At 44.2% G+C, this 22,481-nt stretch overlaps 2 protein-coding genes across 3 annotated transcripts in view; one reads left to right on the forward strand and one right to left on the reverse strand.

The window, feature by feature from the left end:
* The window catches only part of LOC122542888 (cdc42 effector protein 2), a 67,132-nt gene extending 56,579 nt beyond the window's left edge, over positions 1-10,553 (reverse strand). For both annotated transcript variants that reach the window (XM_043681013.2, XM_043681009.2), the window contains exon 1: positions 10,039-10,553. The gene's annotated coding sequence lies outside the window, so the exon portion shown is untranslated. The remainder of the gene's footprint in view (positions 1-10,038) is intronic.
* A 147-nt stretch (positions 10,554-10,700) lies between these two features.
* LOC148135999 (regulator of microtubule dynamics protein 3-like) overlaps positions 10,701-22,481 on the forward strand; it is an 82,640-nt gene continuing 70,859 nt past the window's right edge. The window contains exon 1 of the mRNA XM_087984115.1: positions 10,701-11,349. Coding sequence (XP_087840241.1) covers positions 10,841-11,349 — 509 coding nt within the window. The 5' untranslated portion in view covers positions 10,701-10,840. The remainder of the gene's footprint in view (positions 11,350-22,481) is intronic.

Below are 22,481 nucleotides of genomic sequence, written 5' to 3' on the forward strand. Positions count from 1 at the left end.
AACTTACATCCAGAACCTCAACCTGACCTACAAATCTTCTCAAAACCCATCACTTAATTTATTATACAAAATACATTACCTTGTAACTTATGCTCATTCTATTTCTAATTCATTCATTAAAAGTACATTAACTTTTATTCAGGCAGGTACATTCCACCCATTCTCACATCTTATCCTCAAAGCTTAAAAGTAGGGTAGAGATGAAATCCATTATTGCAGTCAGATCTAGTGCCCACCTCTTAATTGCTTTGAATCAGCTGCATGTGCATAAAACAGTAAAATAATTGACTATTTCTTGGATAACATTGTTATTTCTTTCCTGAAAATACAACTTTGAAACAATATCAAACATATCAGATTTTCTCATTATACAAATGTAAAACCTTATTTAAATTTTGTTGGACCTTTCTCAGTAAAAAGCATTAAGTTGAAATAATATGTCCTTAAATTGTTTTTGTCAGAAATGACATTTTTAACAAACTTAGAAATGTATAACTACGGTAGCTCAACTGAATGCTGCTGCTCCAGTTTGCTGATCCTCCGACTCACTAACTGTCCTTTCATGCCTGTTGCTTCCCACCTTACCTGCTCTCCACTTTGATCATCAAGTTTCTGTTCACCATGTCTTCCACTTGCTGCTTCTTTACCCATTCCAGTCACTCCCTAGCCTTTTCTCTCTTCTGTACAATTGCTACGAGTGAGGTCTTGGGAGAGGGGTGGTGAGGGAGAAGTGTATTCATTTCCTGAATGATGGGAAATTGGAAGTGTAGATATGCAAAGGGGCTGGGTGTCCTTGTCAATTCATCACTGAAGGCTAGCATGCAGGTACAGCAATCTATTGCGAAGGTAAATGGAATATTAGCCTTTATTGCAAGAGGATTTGAGTACAGCAATAGTGAGATATGACTTCTATTATATAGAAGCTTGGTCACATTGCACCAGGAAAGTACTGTAAGCAGTTTTTTGGTCTCCTTATCTCAGGAAAGATATTACTGCCATAGAAGGAGTGCAGTGAGGTTCACTGGATTTGTTCCTGGGTGGCAAGATGATCCTATGAAGAGAAATGAGCAAAATGGCCCTGCATTCTCTCAAGTTTCAAAGGTGATCTCGATGAAACGTATAAACGGTTTGAGACAGGCAGAGTAGATATTTTCTCCCAAATAGGGAGTCTAGAACCAATGGGCACAATTTAGAAAAAGGGAGATGCCATTTATGACTGAGGTAAGGAGAAATTCTTTTACTTACAATTTATAAATCTTTGGAACTCCAGAAGACTGTGGAAGCTCAGTCGTTGAGTATATTTGAAAACAGAAGATATAAGATTTCTGATTACCAATAGCATAAAGAGTTATATGGATAGTGTGGGTAAAAGGCATTGAATTGTTAGATTAGCCATGATTGTATTAAATGGCAGAGCAGACTCAGTGAGTAGAATGGCCTAATCCTGTTCCTATGTTCTTAAGAGAGGAGGGAACAAGAGGCACTCCAGTTTGAAGGGTAGTAAGGAAAGTGGCAAGCAGAAGAATGACTGGGTGAGAGAGTGGCAGTGAGTCAGAGAGAGGTGGAATGTAGCAGAGAGCTGGTGAGTTAAGAGAGGCAGCAAGCTGGAGGTCAGTGAGTGGGAGTGAGTCAATGAGCCAGAAGAGGGTCAGCTAGCAGGGGAATAAGCATATGGGTGGCAGATGGGGTTCAGCAAGTCACAGAAATAGCAAGTGCATATAGTAAATACCACTGATGTATTCTTCACAGAGGTAAAAAGGTTACTTTGAACGTGAGGACAAGCCTCTCCTAATTGGTACAGAAGAGGTCAGGTGGTGCTCATAGATCTCTGGAACTCAATGACTTTAAAATGCAAAGATGTTGAATGAGATAACTTAAAATGAGCACTTAATGTAGAACAATTAGTGCTGAAATATCTAATTCAGAATATGGCTGCATTCTGAAACCAAAACTGACAGCACTATTAAATGGACAGTGACTTTTGACATAATTCTGCTGGTGACTGGAATATTTCTCCAGCTGTCTTGATACATTTTCACCTCATTTTTCAAAGTATTGTGACCATATTAAATTATACCAGCGAAAACATTTCCCAAATGTTCACCAGATCAATTCAGATCACTAAAGGTACCATAATAATGGAAAGTATTCTCCTATTTCTACAAAAATGCTTGGATAAACTAATTTGGTCCAGATTCCCTCCAGAGATGAAAATTTAGCCTGAATCATTTGGCCGAAATAATCTGTGGTCCAGAACCAACTCTGGGTTGTTCTATCTTCAGACTAACCAAATACTGACTTGTGATCAGAAGAAATATGTTCAATTGGTACTCAAAGAGCACCACCTACAGGGCTTTCAAGGTGGAGCAGCCTGTGTCACAAAATGTTTTTTGAAAACATTTTGACCAAGCATCCACATCAAGAAAGTTAACCTCTATCTGGCCTCTCTACAGATGTTGACAAGCTGTGTGATTTTGGTATGTTCTCTGTTTACTTAGAACAATTATTTGTTACCTTGGGATGGGGTAAGGAAAATAATTTAGTGTGATTGGGGGAGCATAATATCTAGAGTCATAGAGATGTACAGCATGGAAACACTCTTCAGTCCAACTCGTCCATGCTGACCAGATATCCCCAAATTAATCTTGTCCCATTTGCCAGCACTTGGCTCATATCCCGCTAAAACCTTCCTATTCATATACTCTCACCTTAAACCTATACCTTCTAGTTTTGAACTCCTTTACCCTGGGGAAAAGACTTTGGTTGTTCATCCTATCTATGCCCTCATGATTTTATAAGGTCACCCCTCAGCCTCCAACACTTCAGGGAAAATAGCCCCAGTCTATTCAACCTCTTCCTATATCTCAAACCTTCCAACCCTGGTCACATCCTTGTAAATCTTTTCTGTACCCTCTCAAGTTTCACAACATTTTTGCTGTAGCTGGGAGACCAGAATTGAATGCAGTATTCCAAAAGTGGCCTAACTAATGTCCTGTATGGTTGCAAAAGACCTCCCAACTCTAATATTCAATACACTGACCAATAAAGGCAAGTGTACCAAATACTTGCTTCACTATCCTGTTTACCTGCAATTGCATTTTCAGGGAATATTAGATTACCTACAGTATGGAAACAGGCCCATCTGCCCAACAAGTCCACACCAAACTTCCGAAGAGTAACCCACCCAGACCCATTCCCCTACCCTGTATTTACCCCTGACTAATGCACCTATGGGTAATTTAGGATGGCCAATTCACCTGATCTGCACATCCTTAGATTGTGGGAGGAAACCCACACAAACACGGGGAGAATGTGCAAACTCCACACAGACAGTCGAACCCAGATCCCTGGCACTGTGAGACAGCAGTGCTAACCACTGAGCCACCATGCCACCCCACACCCCAAGCTCTCTTTGTTCCGCAATGCTCCCCAGGACTTTACCCTTAAGTGTATATGTTCTCCCTGATTTGCCTTTCCACAATGCAGCACCTCACATTTATCTAAATTAAACTCCATCTACCACTCCTAGGCCCACTGGATCCAGGTCCTGTTGTATTCTGAGATAACCTTCTTGGCTATCTACTGCATTACCAATTTTGATGTCATCTGCAAACTTACTAACCATACTTCCTATATTCACATCCAAGTCATTTATATAAATGACAAAAAGTCAAACGGATCCTTACGGCACACCGATGGGTCACAGGCCTTGAGTCCAAAAAGCAACTCTCCACCACCACCCAAATATGTTCACTGACTGTACTCCCTGGAATATCCTCCCTCAGTACAGCCATAATGTTATCCCTAATCAAAAAGCCATTACCCCTCTTCTCTTGCCCTTCTTTCTATCCTTCACATTGCACCTCTACCCTAGAACATTTAGTTGCCTGTCCTGTCCATCACTGAGCCACATCTCTGTAGCAGTTATGATATCCCAGTCCTGTGTTCCCACCCATGCCCTGAGTTCATCTGTCTTACCTGTCAGGCATCTCACATTTAAGTAAATGCAGTTTAATTTATCAGTTCTACCTCGTTCTCTACTTTGTTCCTGCCTGACTTGCTCCTATTCCCAAGTGCACCATCCTCACACTGATCTCTTTTCTCACTATTTCTCTGGGTCCCACTCGCTTCCCAATCCCCCCACATTACCAGTTTAAATCCTATTGTGTAGCTCCAGCAAATCCCCCCACCAGTATATTAGTCCCCTTCCAATTCAGGTGCATCTCATTCTTCTTAAACAGGTCACTTCTACCCCAGAAGAGATTCCAATATCCAAAAATATGAATCCTTCTCTTCTCCACCAGAAGTAACTAGCCTTGAGGACATGATTTTTGACTTGCTAGTTCATTTCCTTTATTCTCTCCTCAGAATCTTGTCCTTTTTCTCTGCCTATGTCGTTGGTTCTAATTGTACAATAACCTCCTGCTGGTCCCTCTCTCCTTTGAGAATATTCTGCACCCTGACCGAAACATCCTTGATCCTAGCACGAGGCAGGCAACTCACCTTTCTGATCTGTCATCTGTCTGTGCCTCTGACTAGAGAGTCCCCTATCGCAATCAATCACTTGGAACCTGATGTATTCTTTAAAATATTCTTTTCTCAGACTGGTAACTGTCCCTCTACTGCAAGAAATGATTATATTCTAAGAGATTACCTTGACCGGCTGCTGCAGATTGGTACATTTCAAAGTCCAGGACTACATGCTGAGGGATGCACTAAAGCTTGGGGCACGTGCTGCCAAGGTGCAATGGGAAAAGACAGCTGTCCAGGGTCTTTCTGCCAAATTATAACAAGGGCCCGTTTGGTTGTCAGACCTTCTTGTTGCCTCCATATGAACATAACAGCACGGTGGCTCAGTGATTAGCACTACTGCCTCACAGCACCAGGGGTCTAGAACACTTATATGTACTTACAGATGATTTTATGAACAAAGTATATTTTTGAAATTTAAAAAAAGCCCAATTTGTAGCAGACCTCCTGTTTCTGCTGGAGTGCAGGATATCACACCTCAGCAACTAAAGGAAATGGAGCTGTGGGCCCACAGGCCTCAATTTGGTCAGGTAGTACTGATTGCTGTTCCTCCAGCCTGGATATTCTGCTGCTAGGAGGCAACTTCAACATCTCCTAGGGAAGTGGTGGTCAGATGCCTCCTCATAGCAGATACTATGTACAGAATCAATTCTGCGAGACAAATTAACACGTATGCCCCAGCAGTAAAGAGTGAGTGGCTGGTCGTTCTGCAACTGCTGCCATTTTTGCTGGCGATGTGCAAGCCGGTCATTCTGGTGACTTGAACTGTATCATCAATGCAGCTGGACTCAGCTCAAGGACAGAATTCCTGTTTGTGTCCTGGGTATTGTTGAGATGGTGTTCTTCTCTGACCTCTACCTTCTGTTAACTGTCTGTCACCTTCAGGACGATCAGCAAAGGAAAGTGGAAGCTGAACATACTAAGGAGCTCAAAAGGGATTACACAGATTGGAGAACTATGAAATCCCTCTTTGAGTCTCCAGCAGACTGGTGGGGAACAGTTGAGGAGAACATCAAGAGGTTCTTTCATCATTAAAGGTGTTCAAAAGGTGAGAGAGTAAGATGGGCAGTCCTGTCCAAACTCCAGAAAAGCATGCAGAACTTAGTCCTGCTGCAGACAATGGGGGTCAATATCAAGGAGGATTTCCAGGAGATAAACAACTTGCAAGCCTCTCTTTTTGCCTCAGAGACCTCCAAGATAATCTTCTGGTCTAGAGTCCATTCTATACATGTGCTTCTTCTCCCAAAAGATGCACCGGCAGAGCTCTGATCAAAAGCCTGAAGGAAGAAGATGTCATTTCAGTCTGACATCCCAAGGATAGCAAATCCTTTATGCCAGACTGTGTGACACGATGCCCACAGCATGTTTTCTCAGTTGTTCCCATATTCTGTGATAAAGATCTTAAATGATAGCATGTGGGAGAGGCTAGATCAGCCATTAGCTCTGGATGAGTTGACCAAGGCCCTTGAGTCCTTTGAAAAGAATAAAACGCTCGGAAGCGATGGCTTGCTGGCCAGGTTGTATTCAACTTTATGGGTCGTGATTCGCCAAGACCTGCTGGAGGTATACAAGAGCATACTTCTATCAGGTAGCATGTGCGAATCGATGAAAGAAGATATTATTAGCTTTTTCTACAATTAGAAGGGGGAGAGGGAAGAAATTAGATATTGGTGATCAGTTTCAATGTTAAATTTAGATTATAAAATTGTGTCCAAGGTCATCACCAATTGAGTTAGGTCTGCTCTGAGCTCAATGATTCACCCCAACCAACTAATGTATACTGGGCAGGAAGGTCTCTCCGAGCCTTGAGCTTCTCAGGTATATGATCACCTAAGTGCAGGAAAGGGAGAATGGACATCTGTCTAATCAGTTTGGACCAGGATATTGCCTTTGACAGGATATTGCACACCTACGTGAGGGATGTGTCCTCCAAAATAGGCTTTGGGGAGTGAATGCACAAACTACACCATTTTACACCAACATCGGTAGTGGAGTCTCAATCAACGGGTGGGAATAAGAAAGCTTCCTGATTAGATCGGCGGTCAGGCATGGCTGTGCCCTCTCTCCTGCTCTGTTTCTGTGTTGTATAGGGCCTTTTTCTGAGTCCTTCAGGAAGACTACAAGCCAGAGAGGGGTGACAGTTCTGGGCACAGAGACCAGCAAATCAAAGCCTCCCTATACATGATGACGTCACTGTTTTCTGCCTGGATCTGCTTCAGTACACAGACTCATGAGCATCTATGACCAGTTCGAACTGGCCTCAGGAGTCAAGGTAAATCAAGGCAAGAGCAAGGCCATATTCTTTGGGATTTGGGCCGATCAATTCTTTATGCCCTTTGCCATCAGGTCAGATTATCTGAAGGTCCTGGCCATAAGATTCGGAATGGCTGGGTGCGTGCCAAGATGTGAGAAGAGTGTATTGCCAACATGAGGTACAAACTGGTCAAATGGGAGCATCATTCTTTTTCCATTTCGGGTAAAAACCTGGTCATCACATTGTAAGATGTGCTCAGTTTTGCTGTGGCACATTTGTCAGAACTTTCCAACAAGATGTAGCTTGTCTGGTGGTGAGAAGGGCACTACCTGGGAGATCCTTCATGTTTGTGGCACACTGTCTACAAAGAGGTCACACATCTTCTGGAATGTGCCTATGCAAAGTTGTGGAGAGAGACGCAGTTGTTTTGTCAAAGTTCATCCCAAGCAACTCTTGTGATGCAGGACTCTATCCTCTACTGTCTGTTCCCCAGGACAACACTGAGACAAACTTCGACTGCAACCGCAAGATCATCAATGAAAAATGTTCTTTGATCTGCTCAAAAGTTGTTGGTCTTCCAGCACAAATAATTTACCTCAACAGAATGTTGCAGACTGCCACAGTCCAAGGTTCTGGAGAACATGCTGAGGGATGCATTAAACCTTGGGGCATCTGCCACCAAATTGCAGTTGGGCAAAACTATCATGTAAGATATTTCTGCCAAAGTTAAATGGGGGTCCGTTCAGTTATTAGCTCCTCTCATTGCGTCAAATATACTCAAATAGAATCCTTTGAGAGTAGGAAATGCTTTTGGTTTCTTGCACCTTCAGGGAATGTCAAATTCTAGTGTTTACTTTTCTCTATATTGCAAATATTATATAGAACTGCTTTAGTACCTGTGTCTGTGCATAGTTTTTAATGAATAAAGTGCATTTTTTCAATTAAAAAAATCTGTAGACAAGTGTTGGTTGGAGGATTGGGTGCATGAGTTAGTCTAGATATACACACTCTCCAACACCTCCACTTCACCTGTAAGTGTTTCTGACAAAGTCTTTATGCCTTCCTAAATGTACCTTCTTTGCTTTATTTGGTCACAAGCCAAAGATACCCAAGGGTTGGTTGGGATATTTGATGTCTCTAGGGTTATGAGGATTTCCCCCCTAAAACATTTTAGTTATCTTCCTGGTATTCTCCTTCTTTACAGTAATATATTCATCCAAACACTTGGAGATTTAGGTGTGTTCTGTTAGAAGACAATTCAGGTGCTAGTGTTAATACCAAGGTATTTTCCAACAATTACATAATTGTAATTATTGAAAAAAATGTATTTGCAATCTTAAAGGTTCTTTCTTTTCTTGCAATTCTTGTCCCTTTGTTTAAATGAAATTGTGGATCATCAGTGGCACCACACATTGAAACTCACTGATTTACAGATTTCCACTACTCATTCTTTGAAGAAAACCTGCTCATTAGTCATGGTCTCTTGTTCTGGATTCCATTCACCAGAAGAAAGAGTTTGTATTTATTGTATAAATTTATTTTAATCAGATCAGATCACCCTTTAAATTTATATTCAAAGGAATACAAGCCTAGTTTAGGCAACTTGCCCTCAGTTTAACCCTTTTAGTCCTTGTATAATGTGCATTCTGATATGATACACACTGCCATGATGTTTTCCAGTGCATTGCCTGGTGGCTTATGGTTAGCCTGCAATCAATCCTTTTGGTCTCTGGAGCTGTTCAGTATTCTGAGTTGGAAGATGGACCATGAATATGTCTCAGCAGCAGGGCCTCTTGTCTTTCACACATTATGTATTCTATTACATCATAGTAACTATATACAAGTTACACTAACTCTCCACATTATTAACTAAAACAAGAGACCAACTGAATCTCCACCCAGATGCTGATTGATATCAGACCCATCAGGACACAGGACGATGGAAACATGAACCCTTTCACCATCGTGACCTTATGCAATGAACAAATCTGACACAATTCATGGGCTTTCCCAAAAAGTGGAAGGTTCTAGCTCCTAAGTTAGCAGAGCTAATTTCTCCTGATCTTTCAAACTGCTCCCAATAGCTTGAAAGTTAAGGGATGATCAAATCATCCCTTAACTTTCTAAATTCCAGGGAATACAATTCTAGCCTGTGTAGTGTCTCTTTGTAATTTAACTCCAAACATTAAGTAAAATTATGCCTTTTTGATGGTTTAATGTCCAGAACCACTTACAATATACCAGCTATGCTCTGAACCAGGCTTTGTATAGCTATATTGAGACTTGACCCTCAGATTCTAATCCTCAAGATATAAAGGTCAGCCTTCATTTAGGCCATTTTTTTGCACCAGTTTGTGGCATTTTAATAATCCCAAGGATCTTTCTGTTTCTGTAGATTTTGGCTTTTCATTATTTCTAAACTGCTCTGTTCCTACCTTTTGGGTCAAATGAATAGATAGCCTTACTTTTGCTGACATTGAAATCTATATATCATAGTTCTGCCCATCTATATAATCAATTGTTATGTTCAGCTTCTATCCCCACTGCTCATAAATACTGCCTGTCTTTCTAAGTTCAGCAAACATGGCTATTATTTATCCAATAATGAATATAAATTAAAAACAAATACCAAGGCTGTTCGAGAGGTCTTCCTTTGTGAAAATTGCTTGCTGCACTGCCCCTACACTTAAATGATTGTACTTCAAAAGCAATTTTGATTGTCCCAAGATTATGAAAGATTTCACATAAACTCAATACCTACCTATGCTTTAAATTAACTAACCTTAAAAATTGGTAAAATCAACTAATGGTTAGGGGACAAACCACTAATCTATATATGTCACATCCTGCTATATTTTACCAATCCTAATATTTCAGATTCCAACTTTTCAAACTGTTTAAACATTCAATAGATTTTAATACCTATTCTATTATTCAATTTAGTGGATTGATCTGTGTGTTAACTCCATTGACCTACCTTACTTCCATAACCATGGAAACCCTTGTCCAACCAAGTGCAGAACTGAAATTTTGTTTGGTAACTAAATATCGACCAGGGATTTTCAGGAGAACTCCACTGGCCATATTCAAAATAGTGCCTTTTATATTGGCCTGAAAAGGTCATTTAAAACAGTCTGCTCTGCCAGTGTCAAACTCCCACAGAACTGGCACTGAAGACTTTAATGTTACATTCAAGCACTCTAGTGGTAATGGACAGAGGCAGAGTCGAAGTTCAAGGAAATGTTTACACTCACCCCCTCCATTTCAAAGATCATACATCGAACTGAATTGTTATTTTAATCAACTTGGTTGGATGTTATAACACATCTGGAGCAAGTGAGGGTTCACAAGAGCCCCTCAAACTGCATAAGTAGATGAATTTGAATCTCACAATGTCATCATGATCATCTTTGTTGTGTCGGAGAAGAAAAATGCTCCATTGCATTGTCCACCAATCAGATTCAACTTGCTAACTCATGCAGAACAAATGGTTGCTCCCTTTGAAATGTGGTATTCTTGCATCTGTCCTGATGAGTGCAAGGGTTGAACTTTGGCAAGCAGGCCTCTTTCTTTACCAGTACTGACTATCCATAAAAATGGTATTATTTCGAAAATAAATGGTACAGATGCTCGCAAAATTAAACACTCCGCATTCACCTACAAGTAAACCACGCCATTGAATAAAGAGGGAGTCAAATATCACCAGGATTCAGTCAGTTTCCAATCTCAGCTTGTCCAAGTGGTGAAGAGGACATAAAAACAGGGTGTGAGAGAGAGAGAGAGAGCTCACGGCAAGTCTCTCGTCGCCTCCGAGCCTTCCGGGCGTTGCCATGGCGACAGGACAGCACCAATATGGTCCCGATATCGCGAGATATCCTTGAGTCCAATCTCGCGAGATTAACCCCTCCCACCCGCTGTCTCCCGCTCGCGCGTCCTTAGCAACGGAGCAGGGCGTCACATGGAGAGTGGTCACTCGGCTCCCGCCGGCTACGTTTGGGAGCTGCTCCTGTCATGGCGTGACCCAGAAGCTCTCCTCTCCTTTTAACTTTTGTCCTAATGTTCAGTCAGGAGAGATTCAAGGCCATGAGCCTGCTGACGGGGGCCGCGGCCGGGATGGCTTCGGGCTTCCTGGGCTTCTATTACATGTGGCGGCACCACAAAAGCCGTCTGGTGCTGAAGGGCCTGGGGCCGGAAGGTACACTCCAGCCCTTCGCCCGGTCCCAGTCCACGACGCAGCCGCAGGCCAGGCCCCAGTCTCAGCCCCGCCCCCACGGTCCTTCAGAAGAGCATCACGAGATTCGGTGGCATCTGGACTCCATCCAAAGTTGCCTGGACGGTCTCAAGGCAGAGGTGTCGTCTCTCAAGGAGTGTATCCAGTTCATCGTGGAGAGGCAGACCAGCCTGAGGAAACCCAAGAGCTCCAGGAAGAAGAAGAGGAGATACGAATCTAAGCGAGATAGTGACGACTCGACGGAGTCTGTCTCCATCTACTTCACAGCAAACGCGGGGAAAGCCTCAGACAGCGAGAGTGAGACGGGTTTAGTTAGAGTTCCTGCTCCCAAAGGGTGAGTAACATTACCTGGTGCATCATATTGATTTTACTAGCTGTGTGACTTTGGGCTTTGATTTATATCGAAGTCCTCCTGCTGGCCGCCCTCAGTACCCCAGTTGGTGATTGGCTCAAGGGATATAAAATCAGCAGTGGAAAGATGAGATGGCTGTTCCTTGAGCTTATATTGAGCTTCATTGGAGTAGTGCAGTAGTCCCGAGATCAGAGCGGAAACAGTGTAGAATCAAAATGGTAGGCAAAAGGTTACTCTTGCAGATTGAATAAAAGTTTACTCTGCAAAACAGTTAAGCAGTCCACGTTTGACCTTCTCTAATTCTAACAAGCCTTTAAGGTGTGAAGCAAATACAATGTGCTAAATTGGAAAGAGGACAAGTAAATTGTTGCACAGAGGAGGTATACTTGGGGACTTGGATTGTGGAAAGGATAAAGGAAAAGTGTTTCAGAAGTTGGTCTGTTGCAGGTGACTGAGAAATAAACCAGAGTATCACAGAAGAAGCGGACTTAGTAGTGCTGGGAAGGTGATGGAGTCTTGTTTAGTGGCATTACACTTGACATAGTGATGAATGATGTGTTAAACAGAGACTGGTGGGATGGAAGGTTAGGAGAAAGGGAATCTTTTCTGTGGTTCTGGGAGGGAGGGTGGGAAAGAAGTGAGAGCAGGTAAAAACAATGATTGCAGATGCTGGAAACCAGATTCTGGATCAGTGGTGCTGGAAGAGCACAGCAATTCGGGCAGAATCCGACGAGCTGCATGTCGGATGCTGCCTGAATTGCTGTGCTCTTCCAGCACCACTGATCCAGAAAGAAGTGAGAGCAGATGAGGGCAAAATAGAATTGGTTGATTGTTTTTAGAAATAGATGGAAAGAGTGGGACAAGTTGGCGTTAAGATATGCAAAACTACATATTTGAATTTTCTGATGTCCTAGCTCATAAGGGGAATAGTAGTAGCATTTTGACCCCTTAAGCCTGCTCCCCCATTGAACAGAAACATGGCTGATCTGACTTCTTCACATTCACTTTCCTGTGTTTTCCTTGTAATCCTTAATTCCCCTGTTGATCAAGAGTCTTAAGTATATACAAGCACTCTGTTCCCCATAGCTCTCTGTGGCAAGTTCAACCTTGTGGCAAGACTCTTAACCTTTTTTTTTAAGATTACATTACAGTGTAGAAACAGGCCCTTCGGCCCAACAAGTCCACACCGACCCGCTGAAGCGAAACCCACCCATACCCCTACATTTACCCCTTACCTAACACTACGGGCAATTTAGCATGGCCAATTCACCTGACCCTGCACATCTTTGGACTGTGGGAGGAAACCGGAGCACCCGGAGGAAACCCACGCAGACACAGGGAGAACGTGCAAACTCCACACAGTCAGTCGCCTGAGGTGGGAATTGAACCCGGGTCTCAGGCGCTGTGAGGCAGCAGTGCTAACCACTGTGCCACCGTGCCGCCCACCGTAACCTTCTGGCAGAAGAAAATCCTCCTCATCTCAGTCATAAATTGGGGCCTCATTATTCTTAGACTGTGTCCTCTGGTCCTAGACTCTCCTATGAGGGAAAACATTATCTCAGCAATTACCCCATCAGGCCCCTTGAGAAAGTGAGGATTGCAGATGCCGGAGATCAGAGTCGAGAGTGTGGTGCTGGAGAAGCACAGTAGGTCAGGCAACGATGTTTTGGGAATAAGCCCTCCATTAGAAATGAGGCTTGTGGGTGAGTGGAGTTGAGATATTAATGGGAGGGCGTGGGACTGGAGGGTGCTGGGTATGTGATAAGTAAATGAAGGTGTGGGTGGAAGTGATAGGTCGGAGGGGAGGGTGGAGTAGGTGGGAAGGAAGGAAGATGGACAGGTAGGACCGGTCAAGGGGGTGGTGCCAAGTTGGAGGCTTGAGACTGGGATAAGGAGGGGAGGGGAAAATTAGGAAACTGGTGAAATCCACGTTGGTCCCATGTGGTTGCAGGGCCCCATGGCAGAAGATGAGGTGTTCTACCTCCAGGTGTTGGGTGGTTAGGGTTTGGTGAGGCCTGTGACCTGCATGTCCTTGGTGGAGTGGGAGAGGCAGTTAAAACGTTCAGCAACGGGGTGGTGGGGTTAGTTGGTGCAGGTGTCTCAGAAATGTTTTCTGAAATGATCCCCAAGTTGGCGTCCTGTCTCCCCAATGTAGAGGATACCTTATCGGGTGCAACGGATTCAGTAGATAAAGTGTGTGGAAGTACAGGTAAATTTCTGCCAGATGTGGAAAGATCCTTTGGGGCCTTGGATGGAGGTGAGGGGGGAAGTGTGGATGCAGGTTTTGCGCCCTGCATTGGCAGGGGAAGGTGCTGGAGGTAGGGGTGAGCTGGTGGGGGGTGTGGATCTGATGAAGGAGTCATGGAGGGAATGATCTCTCTGGAATGCAGATAGAGGTGGGGAGGGAAATCCCTAGTGGTGGGATCTGTTTGCAGGTGGCAGAAGTGGCCGAGAATGTAGCAATGTATGCAGAGGTTGATGGGGTGGAAGGTGAGTACCAGGGAGTTCAGTCCCTGTTGCGATTCGAGGGGTGGGGTTCAAGGACGGACAAGTGGCAAGTGGAGGAGATGCACTGGAGGGCATCGTCGACCACATGGGAGGGGAAATTGTGGTCTTTGAAGCAGGAGGCCATTATGGATGTTCTATGGTGGAAGTGGTCCTCCTGGGAGCAAATATGGTGGAGGGGGAGGAATTGGGAATAAGGGATGGTGTTTTTACAGGAGATTGGGTTGGAGGAGGTGTAGTCCAGGTAGCTGTGGGAGTCGGTGGGTTTGGAGTAAAAGTCACTGTTTGGTCAATCACTGGAGTTCGAGATGGAGAGGTCCAGGAAGGGGAGGGAGGTGTCCGAGATGGTTCAGGTGAATTTCAGAGCTGAAACTGTGTTGCTGGAAAAGCACAGCAGGTCAGGCAGCATCCAAGGAGCAGGAGAATCGACCTTTCGGGCATGAACCCTTCTTCAGGAATGAGGAAAGTGTGCCAAGCAGGCTAAGATAAAAGGGACTTGGGGGAGGGGCGTTGGAAATGCGATAGGTGGAAGGAGGTTAAGGTGAGGGTGACAGGCAGAAGTGGGGGTGGGGGCGGAAAAATCAGGAAGAAGATTGCAGGTTAGGAAGGTGGTGCTGAGTTCGAGGGTTGGGACTGAGACAAGGTGGGGGGAGGGGAAATGAGGAAACTGGAGAAATCTGAGTTCATCCCTCGTGGTTGGAGGGTTCCTAGGTGGAAGATGAGGCGCTCTTCCTCCAGCCGTCGTGTTGCTATGGTCTGGCGATGGAGGAGTCCAAGGACCTGCATGTCCTTGGTGGAGTGGGAGGGGGAGTTGAAGTGTTGAGCCATGGGGTGGTTGGGTTGGTTGGTCCGGGTGTCCCAGAGGTGTTCTCTGAAACGTTCCGCAAGTTGCACCTACTTTCAGAGAACACCTCTGGGACACCCGGACCAACCAACCCAACCACCCCATGGCTCAACACTTCAACTCCCCCTCCCACTCCACCAAGGACATGCAGGTCCTTGGACTCCTCCATCGCCAGACCATAGCAACACGACGGCTGGAGGAAGAGCGCCTCATCTTCTGCCTAGGAACCCTCCAACATGAGGGATGAACTCAGACTTCTCCAGTTTCCTCATTTCCCCTCCTCCCACCTTGTCTCAGTCCCAACCCTCGAACTCAGCACCACCTTCCTAACCTGCAATCTTCTTCCTGAACTCTCCGCCTCCGCCCCCACCCCCACCCCCACTCCGGCCTGTCACCCTCACCTTATCACTCTCATCTTAACTTCCTTCCACTTATTGCATTTCCAACGCCCCTCTCCCAAGTTCCTCCTTCCTACCTTTCATCTTAGCCTGCTTGGCACACTTTCCTCATTCCTGAAGAAGGGCTCATGCCCGAAACATCGATTCTCCTGCTCCTTGGATGCTGCCTGACCTGCTGCGCTTTTCCAGCAACACATTTTCAGCTCTGATCTCCAGCATCTGCAGTCCTCACTTTCTCCCAGGTGAATTTCAGGTCAGGATGGAAGGTGTTTGTGAGGTTGGTGAACTGTTCATCAGCTCCACAAGCACCTTCTACCCTGACCTCAAATTCACCTGGGCCATCTCGGACACATCCTCTCCCCCCCGACTTTATCCGAGTCCCAAGCCTCCAACTCTGCACCGCATCCTTGACCGGTCCTACCTGTCCATCTTTCTTTCTTCCTTCCCACCCATCCGCTCCATCCTACCCCCCAACCTATCCCTTCCACCCGCACTTTCATCTACCATCACATTCCCAGCTACCTTCCCCCAGCATCACCCCCTCCCCTTTATCTCTCATCCCCCTTGGCCCATAAACCTCATTCCTGATGAAGGGTTTGTGCCTGAAACGTCGATTCTCCTGCACCTCGGATGCTGCCTGACCTGCTGTGCTTTTCCAGCACTACATTCAAGCCGCTTAAGAATCTTGTAACTTGTGCAAATCTTCTCCAAAAATCACAATCTTGTATGCTTCAATCAGACTACGCTCATTCTTCTAAACTCCGGTGAATTCAACTGGCAAACTGTTTAGCCTTTGATCATAAAACATTCCCACTATACCAGGGATTGTCCTTGTGAACCTTCTCTGAACTGCCTCCAATTAAATGATATCTTTCTTTATATATAGGGGCCAAAACTGCTTAAATATGCCAGACGTAGTCTCACTAGCACCTTGTACAGTTGCAGTAAGACTTTGGAACTCATACTCTTGAAATATATGCCAACATTACATCAGCTTTCCTGGTTACCTCCTGCATGTGTACTAACTTTGTGTTTCATGTACAAGTACCCTTAAGGCCCTTTTGTGTTGCAAATTTCTGCAGGTACTCTCTATTTAAATATCTTGTTCTTTTGTTCTCCCTTCCAAAAAGAACTTCACATTTTCTCACATTATACTCCATTTGCCAACTTTTTGCTGACTACTTAACATATCAATATAGCTCTCTGTAAACTGCTTGAATCCCTCTCACAACCTGCCTTTCCATTTGTTTTATGTCATAGTGTGTAGTTGCCTCGGCCTCAAGCTCTCACTTGACCTATTTATATCTCTGTAAACTATACTCCTCTTTCAACTTATCTTTAGCAAATTGGCTACAGTACATTTGCTTCCTTCTTCCAATTCATTAATATATATTGTAAACAGTTGTGATCCCAGCTTCATCTGGAGGCTCACTGATGATGTTACGTAGTATAATGACAAAATGTCTGAAAACGAACCTTCCAGCTCAGCGAGCAAACTTACATCCAGTTGTGATCCCAGCATGGATTCCCTGTGCAGCACCATTGGTTACATGTTGACAACTCGGAAAAGAATACCTTATCCCCACTGGCTGTTTCCTGCTATGAGCCAGTTATCTATCTGACACTTTGATATTTTTCAGTTGCATGGGCAAAACTGCTTCCTTTTCACTATGGGCATCCATTTTCACTTTTCTTCAACTTGCTGCCTATAGCTGGTAGCTATTGAGAATCCTGTCATTCTCACCTTCTCTTGATGCATCTTCTTTTCTTTGCTGACTTATTACCACTCTCTTCAGCCTTGAGCAATGTCATTTAATCCCTCCTGCCCTACTCCTACACCTACATAGAGTCATAGAGATGTTCAGGACAGAAACAGAGCCTTCGGCCCACTCGTCCATGCTGACCAGATATCCCAATCCAATCTGGTTCACCTGCCAGCGCCTGGCCCATATCCCTCCAAACCCTTCCTATTCATATAACTATCCAGATGCCTTTTAAATGTTGCATTTGTACTAGCCTCCATGACTTCTCTGGCAGCTCATTCCATTCACGTACTAGCCTTTGAGTGAAAAAGTTGCCCCTTAGGTCTCTTTTATATCTTTCCCCACTCGCCCTAAACCTGTGCCATCTATTTCTGGACTCGCCCACCCCAGGGAAAAGCCTTTGTCTATTTATCCTATCCATGCTCCTCATGATTTTATAAACCTCTATAAGGTCACCTCTCAGCCTCCGATGCTTGAGGGAAAACAGCCCCAGCCTATTCAACCTCTCCCTATAGCTCAAATCCTCCAACCCTGGCAACATCCTTGTAAATCTTTTCTGGACCCTTTCAAGTTTCACAACATCTTTCCGATAGGAAGACCAGAATTGCATGCAACATTCCAACAGTGGCCTAACCAATATCTACATAGAACATAGAACATTACAGCACAGTACAGGCCCTTCGGCCCTCGATTTTGCGCCGACCTGTCATACCAATCTGAAGCCCACCTAACCTACGCTATTCCATGTATGTCCATATGCTTGTCCAATGACGACTTAAATGTCTTCCCTATTTGTTCTTTTCTTGCCCTGTACCTGCCAGCCGATTGAAACTATTTGAGGATATTTTTAATTTCTCCTTGAGGGGGCACTCGTTCATGTAGGAAGACAGACAAGTGAGTCCACAGATGGGTTTGTCGTCAATGGCAATTGATGCCTGTTGAGGAACCCAGCATTGGGAGGGTTAATTATCTCTATTCTTTTCTCCAGGTTTCTTCTTCCTTGGTCTTGCTGGTGACTCCATTGCATCATTGCTTACCTTTCTCCAATGATCCAAAGCTGATACATTGAGTGAGGGCCCAAGTTTGTTACTGGCCAGCGACCAGTATTCATGATCTACTTCCAGCTGGGCCAACTTTTGGTGGGATTTTTTTCCCAACTGGGAGACGCCCAAGAATCAAATGTTTCCCATGGCAATGTTCCTACTGCCAAGTAGGGGTTTAATTCCCTTCAACTTCTTTGCACTTGGTTTGGAGGGAGTGCCACTAGTTTTGGTGGTGGTTGCCCCATTGCCCTCATTTAATTCCACCTATTAATTCTAATTAACTCTTCACAGACAGTGCTAAGCATTTTCTTGATCTCTTTGAGATCCATAAACTGATACTTTGTTTATGTATGTTTGTATAAATACATATGTATATGTCAGTGTATGTATATTTTTCAGCATACATATTTGTGCATTTAGATAATAAATAGGAAATGGAATATATATTCCGCACTTATCTATATATAAACGTGTGTGTGTGTCTGTGTGTGTGAGTGAATATGTGTATATATGTCAAATGTTTCAACTAAACCATAGAGTCATAGATATATACAGCACGGGAACAGACCCTTCGGTCCAACTTGTCCATGCCGACCAGATATCCCAACCCAACCTAGTCCCACCTGCTGGCATCTGGGCCTATCCCTCCTATTCATATACCCATTCAGATGCCTTTTAAATGTTGTAATTGTACCAGCCTCCACCGCCTCCTCTGGCAGCTCATTCCAAACACGTACCACCCTCTGTGTGAAAATGTTGCCCCTTAAGTCTGTTTTATATCTTTCCCCTCTCACCCTAAACTTATGCCCTCTAGTTCTGGACTCCCACACCCCAGGGAAAAGACCTTGTCTATTTACCCTCTCCATGTCCCTCATGATTTTATAAACCTCTATAAGGTCACCCCTCAGCCTCTGCTGCTCCAGGGAAAACAGCCCCAGCCTGTTCAGCCTCTCCCAATAGCTCAAATCCTCCAACCCTGGCAACATCCTTGTAAATCTTTTCTGAACCCTTTCAAGTTTCACAACACCTTTCCGATAGGAAGGAGACCAAAATTGCCCGCAGTATTCCAACAGTGGCTGAACTAATGTCCTGTACAGCCGAAACTTGACCTCCCAACTCCTATACTCAGTACTCTGACCAATAAAGAAAAGCATACCAAATGCCTTCTTCACTATCCTGTCTACCTGCGACTCCACTTTCAAGGAGCTATGAACCTGCACTCCAAGATCCCTTTGTTCAGCAACACACCCGAGGACCTTACCATTAAGTGTATAAGTCCTGCTAAGATTTGCTTTCCCAAAATGCAGCGCCTCGCATTTATCTAAATTAAACTCGATCTGCCACTCCTCAGCCCACTGGCCCATCTAATCAAGATCCTGTTGTAATCTGAGGTAACCTTCTTCGCTGTCCACTACACCTCCAATTTTGGTGTCATCTGCAAACGTACTAACTGTACCTCTTATGGTCACATCCAAATCATTTATATAAGTGATGAAAAGTAGTGGACCCAGCACCGATCCTTGTGGTACTCCACTGGTTACACGCCTCCAGTCTTAAAAAAAAAACAACCCTCCACCACCACCCCCTGTCTTCTACCTTTGAACCAATTCATCCAAATGGCTAGTTCATGAGATCTAACCTTGCTAACCAGTCTCCCATGGGATCCTTGTCAAATGTCTTACTGAAGTCCATATAGATCACATCCACCATTCTGCCTTCATCAATCCCCTTTGTTATGTGTTTAAAAACTCAATCAAGTTTGTGAGACATGATTTCCTTCGCACAAAGCCATGTTGACTATCTCTAATCAGCCCTTGCCTTTCCAAATACATGTACATCCTGTCCCTCAGGATTCCCTCCAACAACTCCAAGTGGGCGGCACGGTGGCACAGTGGTTAGCACTGCTGCCTCGCAGCGCCAGAGACTCTGGTTCAATTCCCGACTCAGGCGACTGATTGTGTGGAGTTTGCACGTTCTCCCCGTGTCTGCGTGGGTTTCCTCCAGGTGCTCCGGTTTCCTCCCACAGTCCAAAGATGTGCAGGTTAGGTGAATTGGCCATACTAAAAAATTGCCCGTAGTGTTAGGTAAGGGGTAAATGTAAGGGTATGGGTGGGTTTCGCTTCGGCGGGTCGGTGTGGACTTGTTGGGCCGAAGGGCCTGTTTCCACACTGTAATGTAATCTAATCTAAAAAACTTGCCCACCACCGACGTCAGGATCACTGGTCTACAGTTCCCTGACTTGTGCATACCACCTTTCTTAAATAGTGGCACCACGTTAGCCAACCTCCAGTCTTCTGGCACCTCACCTGTGACTATTGATGATACAAATATCTCAATAAGAGGCCCAGCAATCATTTATTTAGCTTCCCACAGAGTTCTAGGGTACACCTGATCAGGTCCTGTTATAAGAAAAAATCTTTTTGCAGAATTCAAGCTATTTTGAAAATCCAACCTGTGCCATAAATTTTATTGTGACATTTAAATAAATGGAAATGTGGAAGTTCTGGACATAAAATGGCAGAGATGCAGATTCCTGTTAATCTCAAAAACACGAAAGAATTGTGGGTGTCAGAAATCAGAAACAAAAACAGAAATTGCTGGAAAAACTCTACAAGTCTTGCAGAGAGTCTTGCATGTTTTGGAGCCCATGACCCTCCTTCAGAACTGTTTGTAGCTCGGAAAAAACTGTTGTGTGTGCTGAAGATGGGGTGTGGGGAGGGGGAGGAGCAAACAATATGTGGAGATGGAGCCCAGAGAACCAGCACAACAATTGGGCGGAAAAAGGAGTGAGTAAAGGTCAGCCTGGGAGAATCAATAGCTGTTAATGGGAACCATCAGTAGCTGACATGGCTGTTAACACAATCAACCACAATGATGATCCTCAATGATTAGGCACTGCTGCATCTCAGCGCCAAGGACCTGGGTTTGATTCCAGCCTGTGTGTGGAGTGACTGTCTGTGTGGAGTTTGCACATTCTCCTCGTTTCCTCTGGGTGCTCCGGTTTCCTCCCACAGTCCAAAGATGTGCAGATTAGATGAGTTGGCTGTGTTAAATTGCCCATAGTGTTTAGGGATGTGTAGGTTAGGTGCATTAGTCAGGGGTAAATATAGGATGGGGAAAGGGTCTGTGTGGATTATTCTTCAGAGGGTCGGTGTGGACTTGTTGGGCCATAGGGCCTGTTTTTACACTATAGGGATTCTATGACAAGGCCTGGTGTGTGGAGGTTGGGATAAAGACATGGGAGAAGGTGCTCAGGATGTAAAATCTATTGAACTTAGTATTGAAGGCTGCAGGGTCCCCAATTGGAAAATGAAGTGCTGAGCTTTGCTGGAGCATTGCAGCAAGCCTGAGACAGACATGGTAGCCAGGGAACATGGTGGTGTGTTGAGGTGGCAGCTAACAGGAAGCACAGGATCATCATTTCCGAAGAAAGGTCTCCGGATCCAAAACTTTAACTCTGCTTTTACAGATGCTGCCAGACCTGCTGAGTTTTCCAACAATTTCAGTTTTTGTTTCCTCTTAAACTAAATGAACTCCAAGCCCTACTTATGGTCCCACCTGATGGCCAGACTGATCAAATGCTTATTTTTTTGTTCAGTTTAGTTACAGTGGTAGAGAAATATACACAAGACTTCAGATTTTTTTTAAATAAATGAGAGGTTTATTACACTAAAGATATATTTTTTAAAAGTAAAGAAGGGAGGAAGATCTCTATGAACACAGCAAAATTGAGTTTCAGAGCTGAAAACTGTGTTGCTGGAAAAGCGCAGCAGGTCAGGCAGCATCCAAAGAGCAGGAGAATCGACGTTTTGGGCATAAGCCCTTCTTCAGGAATTCCTGAAGAAGGGCTTATGCCTGAAACATCGATTCTCCTGCTTCTTGGATGCTGCCTGACCTGCTGCGCTTTTCCAGCAACACAGTTTTCAGCTCTGATCTCCAGTATCTGCAGTCCTCACTTTCTCTCAAAATTGAGTTTCAACCTGTTTGTCTACATAATCCATTAAAGACTCAAGTGCAATATTACATTTGGTTTGGTCTGTACTCATTGGGGTTTATAAGAATGAGGGATGACCTCATTGAAACATAGAAGATTGTAAGGGGACTTGCCAGGGTAGATGTGGAAAGTATTTTCTTTGTGGGAGAGTCTAGGACTGGATGGTAGCGAATCCATGGACATTTTCCCAATTAAGGTTGGGTTGTGATGGCTGAGAGACACTATTTTTAATTAGTAAAGAATCAATGGTTATGAGGAAAAGTTGCAAAAGTGTAGTTGAGGATTATCAGATCAGCCATGATCTCACTGAATGGCCTACTTCTGTTCTGACCTGTGTGGTCTTATACCACTTAACTGACCTTTCCCAGGTTCTTTCCTATGGATTGTGGAGACACTTTAATGAATCCTTCCAAGTATGTCAATGTTAACTTTTCACAAATCTGAAAGCCTGATTTTCCTCAGTTCTAATAATCTGATTTCTGAACAAGTTCTCTAGGTTTGGAAGATTCTTCTGCAGAACGGACTAGTTTCTTAAGCTATCCTGAATTCCTTCTGGGATAGAAACAA

The sequence above is a fragment of the Chiloscyllium plagiosum genome, unplaced genomic scaffold, assembly GCF_037043375.1.
Source record: "Chiloscyllium plagiosum isolate Xiang-an unplaced genomic scaffold, Cpla_swu_hap1 HiC_scaffold_47, whole genome shotgun sequence".
NCBI lineage: Eukaryota > Metazoa > Chordata > Chondrichthyes > Orectolobiformes > Hemiscylliidae > Chiloscyllium > Chiloscyllium plagiosum.